The sequence below is a fragment of the Sminthopsis crassicaudata genome, chromosome 3, assembly GCF_048593235.1.
Source record: "Sminthopsis crassicaudata isolate SCR6 chromosome 3, ASM4859323v1, whole genome shotgun sequence".
Classification (NCBI taxonomy): Eukaryota; Metazoa; Chordata; class Mammalia; order Dasyuromorphia; family Dasyuridae; genus Sminthopsis; species Sminthopsis crassicaudata.
In genome coordinates, this window is record NC_133619.1 from 198,188,541 (window position 1) to 198,203,408 (window position 14,868).

General features: G+C 33.1%; 1 protein-coding gene across 1 annotated transcript in view; it reads left to right on the top strand.

The window, feature by feature from the left end:
• ZNF654 (zinc finger protein 654) overlaps window positions 1-14,868 on the top strand; it is a 115,357-nt gene that overhangs the window by 95,308 nt on the left and 5,181 nt on the right. Inside the window, 1 exon segment of the mRNA XM_074299800.1 lies at window positions 11,874-12,015. Within this exon segment, the coding sequence (XP_074155901.1) occupies window positions 11,874-12,015 (142 nt within the window).

The following is a 14,868-nucleotide window of genomic DNA, read 5'->3' on the forward strand; positions in this document are numbered from 1 at the left end:
ATCAAGCAAACCTATATTATCAAGCACTTGAGAGGAAGAATTTTGTCTTTAAATAGGTTTCTACCAATCTGCACAGAACTTAGCGCTACCTGATGTCAATTCTGTAGTGGTACTGAGCCTTTCCTAATTCCATATTTTAGGAAGAGGTCAGGTTAAATGCATATCCATTTCCTTGGGAATATAATATACATCGCCATTACTGCTTTTGATACCAGAACAAACAGAAGTTTATTAGTGCACTGTGATATGGCATATGGTTATTTCTTCTAGCTGAAATATATGTCCATTCTGAGATCTAATTTGAATGAGACATGCCCCAGGGAATTCTTACCTTTACATTGGAAGCTCAACTTTATTGCTCTTACCAAATCCTAATCTGACAACATTCTAATAATAGAATAAATTAGAAGAATTTTCCTGCAATCATTACAGATAGTGGCTGTGCTTTTCTTTGGCTTCCTCAGTCTGCTGCTCTGAATCTACTGCTCCATTAATATTTGCCAGTTAGCATAAAGTGTTCCCATTTAGCCAGATTCTTACCATTTTACATCAATCTTTACAGCAGAAGAGTCCCATAATTAACTACTGCCAAACTACTAGTAATGACTACTAAATCTCCCAGCCCCATATTCTAATTTCAAAACCTAAACTTCTATCCAGACACATTATCAGGCAAGCTTTAATGCTGTAAAGTCTTCATTGGTCATGTATGTGATTAAGGTTATTAATATATTATTAACATGATATATTAATGTGTCAGGGTTATTGCTTATACATGACTAATTATTACAGCAAGATTTTTTTTAGAAGAATCTCAGAAAACATAAGCTATTTATCTCCCTATTATGCAAGCCACCAGGGATGCCATAAGTTTAGTATCTTTAAGTATGGTGATCATCAGATATTATGCTTAGTTTCTTTTGATATGATCTCATAGGAGATCAAGTAAGCTTCCCATATTTGATGGAAAAATACAATCTTATTAGAATGCCTTTCAATATAATCCTCACAGTCTTTTCTATTAAGTCAGTGGAATATATGTATATAGAGGATATACCAAAAATCTTAGTGCACTTTTGGGGGATAGAGGAAGTTTAGATAGGTTTTAGTCCTCATCAACATTCTTTTTCTATCTTGTAGAAAAAAATAAAAACTTGTAGATAAAAAAGACTTAAGAACTTTGTAGTCAATCCATTGAAACCTCCTTTGACAAAGTCAGAGAAACCCTTAATCATACAGCGGAGTTGGAAAGTATCTAACTTTCAATCAGTGGTAGTCCATAGCCACAGGATATTGATGATAATCGAACATAGATGGCATATCAGACTCACCAATCTTTTTTTCTTGTAGGCAGTCAGAATCCATAGCTGTGTCCTCATTGTGTTATTTTTTAGTTATTTTTTCAGTCATGTTCAATTTTTCATGACTCCATTTGGGATTTTCTTTATCAAGAACTGGAATAGTTTGCCATTTCCTTCTCCACCTCATATTACAAATGCAGAAACTGGAGCAAACAGGGTTAAGTGATATGTCCAGGATTACATACTAGTAAGCATCCGAGGCTACATTTGAACTCAAGAAGATGAGTATTGCTAACTCCAGGCCTAATGCTCTATCCATTGTGCCACCTAGCTGCCCAGTTGCCTTTTGTCCTCATTGAATTTTTCATAAATCTCTTCCATTCTCTACTTAACTCCATCCAGTCAAAAAAAATCTTTAAAGCTGATCTTTATAATTATATGGATTCATACTTTCATCTTCAATTCCAGAAAACAGCACCTTAATCCTTAGAGAAATTACCTTTCTGAGCCTTAATTTCTGAATCTCAGAACATCTATCCTCTTATGGTTAAGGAACACTTTAAAATTATGTCTCTGAATAAAATATCCCTACTTATTTAATTGGTTTGTGTTCTAAATCTAGAAAATATATACCTGCATGGTCTAGCCTTTCCTGAAATCATCAAGCCTATAACCACTTTTTAGTGACATCCACAGATATTTCATTAAGCCTTTTTTTGGATAAAGATAAGAGTGACCCCTGGTGGCTTTACCAGAAAAAATTGCTTTTTCCTACCATCCCACTCTCTACCACTTACCTTACCACAGAATCCTCCCTTATATTTCTCTTGCTTTGGGAACAGTAATCATTAAAATATTAACACTAAAACAATAAACATTAATCATTAAAATATTAGCACTAAGACAATAAACATTTTAATGTTCTTAAACATTAATCAATCATAAATCCACTTTTTTCCTGGAAAGGATAAAATCACTTTATCCTTGTGACATGGTAAGCCAAAATACCTTTCTTTTGGCCACTACCTCCCTTTTATTTTGTTGTCCCTCTCCCTGCAAACTAAAATGTATCTGTGAGAAAGTGTTTTTCTTGGCCTTTGTATTCCAAATCTTAGTTTAGTGCTTAGTACATATTACTGAAATTTCATATTCATTCTCTAATTAGTAGTTGATGAAATGGTAGATCAATAGAAGTTTCATATTTCATTTATACTTAGCATCCTGAATAAGTAAAATTTTTCAGATTTTTAAAAATCTGTATTCTTCACAAATATATATTTTGGAGTTCATTTTTATTTAAAGATTTGAATTTTGAAGAAAAGTGTTTCATAAGTCTTTAGTTTCATTTAGTCACATTGATGACTTAGATTTCAGTACTATGAGAGCAAAAAAATGCAGCACTATTGCCTATAATTTTTTAAGGGAACAAGATCATAGCTTCAGAGCTGAAAGAAACCTTTTATAGACTTTTCTTTTCATCTCTCTCCTTTTACAAATAAGAAGATAGTGTCTCAGAGCATTTAAGTGGTTTGCCCACAGTCATAAAGTGTCAGAAGGAGTATTTGAAATCATGTTTTGCAACTTCAAGTTCAATAATTTTTCAAAATTATTTTTGAGCATTTGTAAAAAGAAGCAACATTTTTTAGCATCACTAAAAGCTATCAGAGTTTCATTAGGATCAGAATATAACAGACTAACTTCTTTTTGACAAGGTATTTGTACTGATCATTCAGGGAAATGTAGCTGTAACATACCTGGATTTCAGCAAAGCAATTGATAATGTCTCTCATACTATCCTTGTAGAGATGTAAAGGAAAAATATCACTTAGTTTAGTTGGGCATATTCAGAGATGGTTGAATGATCAGACTCATTGTAATAGTTGATGCATCAGTTTCAGTCTGGAGAGAGAAGTCTTTGGTTGAAATATGCCAGTGGTCTGTATCGCACTTGGATAGAATCATGTAAGTTAGATTTGTTAGATTTTTGAGGAGAAATAACAACACAGTGGCTGACAAAATACAGGCCCCCCAAAAGAAAGATTTTTATAGGCTAGAGAAATGTATTAGATCTAATGAAATAAAATTTAATGAGGATAAATGTGAAATTTTATACTTGTTATATTAAATATCATAAATACAAAAATTATTAAAAGAGGTTTTAATAGACTCTGCAAGCTCAAAATGAGTAGAGAATGGCAACAACCAAAAAAAAACCAAACAAAAAACCTTTTATGTAATTTTAAGCTACATTAAGTAAAGTATGACCCTGTGATAGCATAGGAAATGATAGTCCACTTAGACTCTGCCTTGGTTAATCCACAACTGGAATATTAACATTCCGTTAATTTCGGTTCTTGATGCCATAATTTATGGAGAATATTGTCAATTAGAGAACATCCAGAGGAGAGAGATCAGAATTGTTAGAATAGGAATCATGTCATATAAGAATTAGTAGAAGTAACTGGGTTATGTATAGCAGAAAAAAGACAGAGTGGAAAAGGAGGTGGTAGAAATATGATAAAGCCTTCAAGAATTTTAAAGTAGAGATAGGCTGGCCTTAGAAACATAAAATACAGTGCTAGCTAGAAAATAAGATTCAGATTACAACTTTTTTATAAACAAAAACTTGGAGCAATACAAAATGGAATGGTTACCTCACTTGTAATAGATTTCTTTTCGTTGAAGGCTTTAAAAATAAAGGCTAAATAATTACTTGTCATCAGTGTTAGAAAAGGGATTGTTTTCAGGTATGAACTGGAATAGATGTGATTCACTATGATTCTGGAATCTTCTTCTGTTGGCTTTTCTAGCTTTAAGAGCTTTTTAGTGTGATAAATGTTCTAGGGCTGCTATATGCCACCTTTCTTTTACTTGATTTTTTTATACCTTGTTCATTGTCTAGAATTGACTTAACTTTTGAATTAAGGTAATCTGATCTTATTAGGAAGAGCCCTCCACATTAATCTGTTAAAAGTAAAAATAAGCAATTATTTTAATTTAATTTAATTTAATAAATTTTACTTATTAAAAGACAGACCCTGAAAAAAAATCAGTCCTAATCCTACTAACTCCTACATTTAAGTAAGAAATTACTTAGTTTTCTGTACACAAGTCAGAGATCTGAGACTTGCTTCCCAGAGGAACACTTAACAGGAATACATAATAGTATGACTTCTAGAATTAGGATGATATAGAGAGAGCATTTTTCAGAAATGGGAGAAGCTAACAACAAACCTTCCTGCTACTGTAGCAAATGACAAACTGTCCCGATTTGACTATTCTTAGATTATGCTATTCCTTGAATTCATGAATTCCCATCAAAAATTTGGAGCCAAATATATTTTCTAACAGCTTTCTTCTGATCCAAGTGGTAAAGGCCTACATTTCATGATCTAATTGCCTTATATCCTTCACCCAGTTTTCATTTCACCTAGTACAAAAGTCTTTATTCTTCATCTATACTTGATAATGTACATTTAGATAACCCATCATATTCTTATACAATTTATTCACAGCCATTTGTCAATATATGAGCATCCCTTTATTTTCTAGTTTTCTTTTTTTTTTAATCGATCTCTTTTGAAAATTGGCTTAGAAGTGATTTAACTACTTAAAAACTTTTTGTGTTTAATTATAAATTGCTTTCCAGTATGGTCATATACAATTAATAAGTTCACCAACTTACATAACTATCGATTTTCCTTTTTTATTTGATACTCTTAAGATTTCTTTAATTTTCATTTCTCTAGTGATCAGTGATTTGGAGTATTTTTTTTGGTTATCGATAGCTTGGGTTTCTTTTCTTAATAAGAATAGGAACCATTCCTCTTCATAATCTTACAGCATTTATTAATTGAGGAATTCTTATTTTTTTAAAATTTGAGTCCATTTCTTAAATATCTTAGAAAAGAGAAACTTCCTTAACATATTTCTCTTCTTAAATACATTGGTTTTGTTAGAAACTTTTTTAATTCTCTGTGATTAAATTTTTTTATCTGTAATCCTTTTTATTATTTGAGACTGCTTATTTGGACTATAGCATCTTCTCCCCAAATGTATTCCTAGTCATATTATGCCAGTCACCAAAAGGACACTCGGAAAAATCCAAAGGAGGAAATTAAACTAATTACCTGAAAGTCCTTTCCACATTCTAAGATAGTCTAGTATCCTGGTTTAGATCTTGAGACATGGATTTAAGATTCTGGGTCTCCTTTAAGATATAATCAATAAATATGTATCACCATTATACTTAATCCTTTTTCTTCTCCAAAATAAGAAAATTTTCTTTTTATCCTTCTTTTTTATTTGTTCTTCTAAGATATTAAGACATTATTTTTCTTTACCCCTGTTGAGATGTCCTTTTCATAGGATTTAAAAATTTTAAAGACCTCAAATTCCTACTTTTGTTTTATAGATGAAAAATGAAGGAAACAGACTCCAAAAGATTAAATAACATGCTTTTTAGTCATATTAGCATGACCTTTATTTTTAAAGTGTATTTTGTAGTAGGTGGATATGTTCCTAGTAGTGATTACTTGAGTTAATGAGAAAAACCTCTCCATTCACCAGAAAACACACTCTGTTCACTAGAATCCCAAAGGACAGCTATTCTTAGATTATTTCGCACAGAATTTCAGCATAGGAAAGGACCTTAGAGGTCATCCAATCCAACCTACATATATCTTAGTAGACATTTATAGGATCATTGATTTGGTTCTAGAAGGAAAGTTAAAGGGTAATCTAATTCAAACCTCATATTCCAAAGTCAGTATTTTTCCAATGTATTAACACTGGCCCTCTGCCCTCCTGTAGGGGAAAACTGAAATAGATCAGACCACCTTTAGAAGAATCTCATCATTAAGAAATGTTCCTTCTATTAAACCTAAATCTGCTACTTTGCAACTTCAACCTCTATTGTTCCTAAATAATTCTTTTTGCTTGAGTCAAACAGAACAAGCCTAACCCCTTTCAATATAACAATATTCAATATTACATTTAAAATTTTTCTTTAAACCTAGCTAACAAGACTATTCATTTCCATTGTTAAATAAAACTATCCTGTTTATTTTTTTCAGTCAAGGCCAATGTGACCATTGTAAGACTGTTAGGGCCACCCGATTCTTATGTTTTCATAAAACTACTTATTGCTTAGTCCTGATTTTCTAAATTGAATTGGTTGTATTCTCATGACAGTCTTTGACATGATCTTGTGTTCCCTATGTTTGTCCATTTATAAAATTTGTCAGAAGGAATCTGAACTTTTGGAGAAACCATTTCACTCAGAATTTTCTCATGACAAGTGTTAAAAGTTCTTACGGTGATAGTTTTCTTCTTTCCTTTATCTTAACATGTTGTTGGAAAAATCTCTGCAAATTTTTATGCAGATGTCACTGCAATAAGGTCTGTTTAGACCAGGGGTCCCATAGGCCAGATGCGGCCTGCTGAGGACATTTTTGCGGCACGCCGAGTTATGGCAAATGAGCTGAGGGGCGGAGACAGAGTGTGACCTTTTGTTTTTACTATAGTCCAGCCCTCCAACAGTCTGAGGGACAGTGAACTGGCCCCCTGTGTAAAAAGTTTGAGGAACACTGGTTTAGACCCTACTCTACAGCAGACCAATTAATTATGTTCTCAGTATGACTAAAACCTTTCTGTAACCAGCAGTGCAAACGTGCCACCTAAATAATAACTTTTCAACTCAGTAGAATTATAGAAAAATAAGCAATTGTGTTGATATGTAACTGGTGTTTTTCCATCATTTTTTAAAAAATCAATTCCAAGAGGATCATAATAAACCTGACAACACTTTAGATTATCTAAAGCTCTTATGGCTTTTAAAAAAAAAAAAAACCTGATATAAAAATACTTAAAGTATGAAAGAGAAGAATTATAATATAGTGACAAAGAGCCTTTAGATTAGATAGAGTCTTGGATTCTAGTTCCACATTTACCACCAATCAGTTTTGTGATTTTTAACAAGTCTAGATTTGTTTGGTTTCACAATGAAATAGTTCTCTAAAGAGAGCTCTATAAATTCCTTCCATCTCTAAAATTCTCTCATTTGGTGGATTCATTGCAATATCTGTGCTGATGGCTCATATACTCATTGAAATTTCTGGTATTTATTTATATATTGCTTTGCAATTATCTTCTTAAGTATTTCCCTTATGCATATTGTTTTTCCAAGTAAACTATGAGTTGATCTAATGCAAGAATTATAGCTTCTATTTTTTAACTTTAAAATTACAGTGTGAATTTGCTTAGTAGAGTTTGTTAATTTACAGATCTCATTTTAGTTTTACAACAACTCTAGAGGTAGGAGCTCTTTTTATCCCTTTGTATTTTGAGAAAACTTAGGCAGAGGCTGCATTTGAACTCAAGTCTTTTGCTTTGTAGTGATCCAGTCATCCCTGGATCAAGGGGCCTCAGACTTATAGGAAAATGATGCTTAAACTAAATTAAGGGAAATGTTTTACAAAGTGCTTACTCAACTGTGTTCAGACAAAATGCTTGCCTAACAATGTCAGACATCCTCTAAGCCCCCTATTTTTCCCCTTGCATGTGGAAAGTAGAGTCACTATAACCGCAAGGCTGAACAAGAATGCTTATAAGCCTGTCTCTATTTATGTTAAGGACGGAACTCTATCCAGAGGTTTGAAATAGTTTAGACCTACTCTTCTTGAGAGGTAGGGAGTTGGTATGTACAGTGAATAAATAGGACTTGGATGTGAACAGGAGAGAGAGAATGAAGAGCCAGAGATGATAAATTCTTGGAAAATACTTGGAAAATACCCATATAAATGGGTTAAGAAGAAAAGAGCCACAATCCCTGAAAAGTAGGATAAGATTTAAAGTCAGTCAGTAAATTCTTATTAAGCATTTACTATGTGGCATGTATTGTGCTAAGTAATGGGGTAAGAAAGGAAGAAATATGAGAGGGGGGAGTATTAGTCATGGTGGAAAACTAAAGAAAATTACTAGAAATGGATGGGGTGTCATATATATATATATCTCAACAAGATCATTGGATTGGGGAGTACATTGTGAGGAGTAAAAGTAAAAATAAGTTTAAAAGTTAAAAAAAAAAAAGTTTTGGAAAGGTCTTTGAAATGCCAGATAAAGAATTTTATATTTGATCCTGGAGGCAATTGAGAGTAACTTTTTTTCAGTTGGGAGTGCGTAATCTAACATGGTCAGACCTGCACTTTAGGAAAATAAATCACTTTATTGATTGGGGAATGTATTAGAGTGAGGATAGATTTGAGTCAAGGAGATTCTGCACTAAGGTAGTGGCTTTGAGGGATATTGCAAATGTGAAATCAAAAGGCTTTGGTAGCAGATCGGATACATGGGGGGGGGGGTATTGGTTATGTAGGTTAAGAGATAAATAATGAACTGAGTATAACATCTAAGTTGTGAGCCTGAGTGATGGGAAGAATGGTGTTGTCCTTTTCTATAAAGGGCTGAAACTCTTAAAAGGTATACTTGAATCAGATAGCTGAGCACTTAAGGCTAATTACCTATTGGACAGTAACTCTATTAGCATATGTTTGGAATTTCTCTTCTCACAGTTGATGCTAGCTCAATGCTTGAGTTAAGAGAATTTTAGGTAAGGAGTAGGTGGTGGAGAGATAGAGGGGCTAGAGAACTTCATTTGGCCTCAGGATGAGGAGAGAAAAGTGTGGAGATTCTGGACTCTAGAATCAAGAAAGAATCCTTGGCAAAATTCCTGGCAGTTTTGTCCATCTCCTTTACTTCTCCCCCTAAAGACCAAAGACTTGCTTATCCTGACTCTGGCTAATTCTGAGGCCTCCAGGGTGCTAGCCTGGACTTCACATTTTACATTAACAGGTCATTTAAGAAGTAGAATGTAAATTTAGGGGGAAAGATAATGAATTTTGTTTTGAACATGTTGAGTCTAAAATTTCTACTGAATATCTAATCCAAAATATCTGAAACCTAGTTGGAGATTCAAGATTTGTGGTCAGTAGAGAGGACTAGATAGGTCTATTTGAGAAAAATCAGCATATAGAGGGTAGTTAAATCCATAGGAACTAATTAAACTACCATATGACATAGTATAGAAGGAGGACAAAAATCTATGGGACACCTTTGGGTACAGAGTAATATCTGAATGAGAATCCAGCAAAGGAGCTTGAGAAGAAGGTCTGATAGGAGCAACAGCAGAAAATGGTGCCATTTAAATCTAAAGAGAAGAGAATTCATAGAGAGCAGGATGATCAGTTGTGTCAGAGCCCTAAGGGAAGTCAAGGAGGAGGATTGAAAAAAAAAAAAGCCATTGGAGTTTAGTATATAAGAAATCATTTGTAACTTTTGGAGAAAGAAGTTTTGGTGAAATAAAGTCAGAAGTTGAATTGTAAGGCATTAAGAAGAGAATAAGAGGAGAGAGACTGAATGTACCTATGTGGCCTTTCAAGTTTAACCACAAAAGGCATAGGAACTAGAGGACAATAATAAGGATGGAAGGATCAATAAAGGTATCTACCTTATAGAGATGAAGGAGAAGATAGTGATAGAAGGCATCTTAATGATAATTGATAATGAGGGGAGTGAATGCCCTCAATTTTTTCTGTAAAATAGGAGGCAAGTTTAATTGCTAAGAGAATTGGGGAGGGGTAGCCATGCAAGGTTTGCTAAGGGCTAAAAAGGTTTGGAAGCATCTTTGGCAGTATGTTGAGAAGGAAGGTATAATAGGATTGCTTAGTAGCAATGAAGACCTGGTTCAAGTTTTGTCAACATAATATTTTAGAGGATCCGGTCAGAATGTTGCATAATTTTCTCCACCATTGTTTAGCAATGAATGTGTAGGGACAAAATAGAAGTCTGAGATTTAGTAGGTCAAATCAGTGAAATGATACTGGAGCTAGGACTCACAAGAGGAGGACATTGTAGAGTTGAATTGGTTCGCTAATGGATCAAGAAGAGGAAAAGAGGAGAGAATAGCTAATACAAGGGAGATGGCCTAAGAGAGAAGTGAGAAATCAAGGTATAGATGCAGAGAAGTGCCTTTCAATAAAGGAAGGCAGAGGAAGATATGAAAATCCAATTAAATATGGTCAGAGAAGATTATGGAATTCTCAAAAATATGATAGTTCATTTGTGGGTGTTGGCAGGATCAAATGTATGACTAAAGTGGGGTAGAAGAATGTTATGAGAAGTATATTGAAGCACTGAGTGGTTATAGTCTTTGAGTTAGGTATGTATGTTGTATGTATGTTGAAATCCCCAATATGTGGACGTGCATTGGTCAGGGGAGAAAAATGTCAAATCATACATAGAATTTATTATTGAGGAGGGAAGGGGAATGATCCAGATATCTATAAACAATGGCTATCCAAAATAAATATTTGGACAAGTATACACATATTGTATTTAATTTATACTTTAAACATATTTAGCATGTATTGGTCAACCTGCTTGGAACAAAAAGTTTGGCAACTGTCTATGCTGTAAAATTACCCATGCATATATCTGGTAAATAAAAAGCCATAATTAAAAAAAAAAAGGCTACTAAGATTTTGATTGGGTGGTAAATATGAATAGTGTGTAGGAGAGAATACTCAGTGATAGAGGAAGGGAGAGAACCTAAAAATGGCAATAAGGGAAAAGGAGTTAACCAACACTCCCACCTTGGCCAGTGAATTGAGGGGAATTAGTGAAGGTGCAACCAGCGCTGGAAAGGATAGTTGGGAATGCTGTGTCATCAGGATAAATGACCAGGTTTCAGTAGTAATTCGCAATGGAAAGAATGGGAGAGGAAATAAACTTTGGATGAAGGAAGTTTATTGCCTTATGAAATAGTCATTTCAAGGGCACAATTGAAAGAATGGGTGGTAAATAATTGGATCTTTAAAATAAGATTTGAGAGGGATAAGAATAAGGTATTGGGTATTGAGGGCTGGAGGATGAAATGTTTAAAACCACTGGAATGTATAGGGTGTGATCAGGGATGAGAATGTTCATTATTCATTGGAAGGACCTATTCCTCTTCCCCAAAGGAGGCTGGAGATCAAAATGGAAATGAATGCATTATGAGAGAAGGTTATATGGTTATATAGCATATTGAATGTGGTGTTTCTGAAAGTAGAGGGAGATGAGAACTTCTCACTGTGGTAGAAGATGAGGTCTTCTGTTTTTTTGACATACATGCTGAAGACCTCTTAGTATCAGAATTTATAAGTGTCTTAAGTTCACCAGCATCTGATCTAGCTTGGAGCCCCATTAACATAGGTCTACCACTGCTGTTTTTTTTTTTGTTTGTTTGTTTTGTTTGTTTTGTTTTTTTTTGTTTTTTTAATAGCTTCTGCCTCTCATATCTGTTGGAAGAACCAGGTGGAGGAGACTGATATAATCACAATCATTTGTCAGATACCTTAATTGGTGATTCCCTTCCTATATGGGTTAGACTAGATGACTTCAGAACTCCCTTCCAACTCTCAGATCATGTATCGTTTCCACTTTATATTCCTCTCATCTAACCTACTACAGAATAGGATAATATAGTTAATACTAAACTTAATGGTATTTTTAAATTTTTTTTCTCTTTTACAGGGACTTGATTTTCATATGGAGTAAACTGCAACTTAAATCTAATCCTTCAAAGCAAGTTTTTGTAGACCAATGCTACCAGCTTTTAAGAACAGCAACTAATGTGAGAGTCATTTTTCCTTTCATGAAAATAATAAAAGATGAGGTAATTTTTTTTAATTTTGCATTTTAAGTGAAACTTACATGTTGCTGAATTATTGAGAAGTAGAAAATTAAAGTATCCTTAAGATTCCTTTTACATTATGCTATGGTGTAAACATAGATAGTATACATGCAAAGGCAGTTTAAATGGGAAGAACACTAATTTAATATTATTTTGCCATTCACTCATGACACAATTTTATCTGTGGACAAAATTTTAGCTTTGCATCAAAATCTATTCCCTCCCCCCCAATATATCTCCTTGCTCATTTGTATGTTAAAGCCTATATACAGAAATTAACCTAAGTTTTAGATTAACCTGTTTGCTCCGTAGTAACTCTAAAGAGAAGGTTGTTTCAGAAATATTAAAATAGTAAATTACTATAAATTTTAAAATCAGGTAAATAATTTTACTTTTTTGAATTTAAGCTTAGTTTAAAAAATAATCTTTTTAAGCTCAATACGTCAATAATTGCTAAATCTTATTATACTGATATATATTATATTTCTTTAATGTAGATTAGAAAACTATCCACATTTTTTTGTGCTGTATAATTTTTGTTCATGACCTTCTATAAAAACTTTCATAATAGGTTCATTTACCATAACATAAACCTTTCTTTAGATCTCTTCACATTCTATGCAATATTCCATACTTTATAGCTATGTAGCATAACTGGAAGCGCTAAGATATGTGACCATTCTGTCAGTTCTGTGAGCTGTTTGTTAAACTACCTGCATATCATGGTCTTAGAATAGACCTTCATTATTCACTTGGATTTTTCTGTGTAGATATTTGTGAAAATCACCCCCTTGTTTTTTTCCCTAACTTTTTAAGAAATTTTAAAATATTTTTAATTTTTAATTAAAGGATGTGTTCAGGGGAGTGGTGTTTAGGATATCACATAATGCAAATACAATGCAGTAATAAAACTTTTTAAAAGCCAAACATAATAGAAACCCAGACTGTCAACAAGTCTGCCTCATTTTTCACTTAGCATTTTCATTATAAGCTTAGATTATACGAAGGTTAAATGTTTCATGTTTTTAGAAAGTTTGCCTTTGATTTATTTTTAGATTCTTTTCACATAGATTTTGTCAAGATGGAAAAGTAGGGTTTTTGGTTGGCAGCTTTGTTGATGTTTTTGTTGTTTCTAAACACATGGGCGTCTCTCCTTTCTCATTCTTCAAGAATCAGTTACCTAGCATCCTCAAAAATGTGTTATCTCCAGCATGATCCTCCATTGTATATACTTCAGTCTAATCTAGCTGTTCTTCGCATTTCAGTTTTTCTTTAATGCCATTTTTACTTCGTGTAGCAGATAGAGGACTACATTGGCATCTAGATGTTGTGGTTTATATTCATATAACTTTTTAAAAATCAAGTAGAAATCTGAACAAATATTTTTCATGTTCATTACCCTTCCAAATTCATCTTCAATTATTCTTAGTGATTTAAAATGATTAGTTCTCTCATCATTTTTCCAGAAACTAATTTTTACTCTCCTCCACTTCACTGTTTTAAGAGATGATATAGTACATATAATCTTTCACCATTTTTCTCCCTGAGATTTTACAAATGTTTTTTTATAACTCAAAGCTTGGTTGCCATGTCTCTTTGTTTAATAAGGAGATGAAAATGTCTAGACCCTTTGTTTTCCTCTTGTGATATTAATTTACGTTAGTTACATTTCCTTGAGAAATAATTAACATTAACCTGGTTTTAATTTAGAAGCATCAAAAGCTTGTTTTAAGAAGTCATATGAGAGTTGTTTTTTATTCAGTATGTCTCATTAAATTCATTTAATGTGATATTAATTTGAGGGAAATAGTGAAAGAATCCTTCTAACAAGTTGTAGACCTTACTGTACAAAAAAAGTTGGCTTAGAGTGATTTTCCACAGTAGTAGCTAACTTGTTTCCTGTCAAATTATAATCAGCTTCATTAGAAAATGAAGGGAGGGAGCAGGGAGTAGCTCTTAAGTATTCTGTAACTCTAACTCACTTAAATAGTGTACATGATATATAATTGTAAGGTTTTTGCTAAATCTAGAAGCTTTTTGCTTTTTTATTTGTTTCTTAGACCTAAGAACTATTTTAAAATAATTTTTCACAGTCATCCCCTATGCTTATTTTAACATTGAAGTCATTGAGAATTGATGTTTAATTTGGAGGATCTTTTCATGTTCACAATATTTCTCTGTCTCCTCATCTTCTGCAACACATGTTGGCACACATAATTTGTATTTCATAGTGACCTTTTTACAAATGTTTAACATGAGCTCTGAAATTTAAAGTGACCAAGTGTCCCATGAAATGATGTTTCCTGTTGCCTTTGGACATATGGTAAAACCAGCTCTGCTATATCCTTTATTTGCCTCTCCAGGGAGAAGTTGTAGGCTGTCTTTCCATTTATCTGCAACTGCTTTTTTTTTTTTTCCTTTAGATTTTGCCTATAACAGTCAAAAGATAAAATTGACTTCTTCAGTGCAATGTTAATTCTGGTTGCTAGACAAGGATTTTAAATAGATGGTTTCAAATTTTGTGACTCTTCAGATTCAACATGTGTAAAACTAAAAAATTTTAAACCCCAAATCAAGGGGCTTAGCCCATTGTTAAATGGGTATGTTTCTCAATATGGGCCTTAACATATATATCAAACAGAATCTTGAAGATTCTTTAATTCCTTCCCAATAATTCTAGCTTGAATTTTGAACACAAAGATATGGAGAGGAAAAAGCACCCTATATTTCATTGTGGCTCCATTTAACCAACTTTGTGTATGATTAATACATGTAATGAGGAGTGTTTAAGGTAAATTTTCATTTGTCATAGTTACTCTATACTTATCACATGTT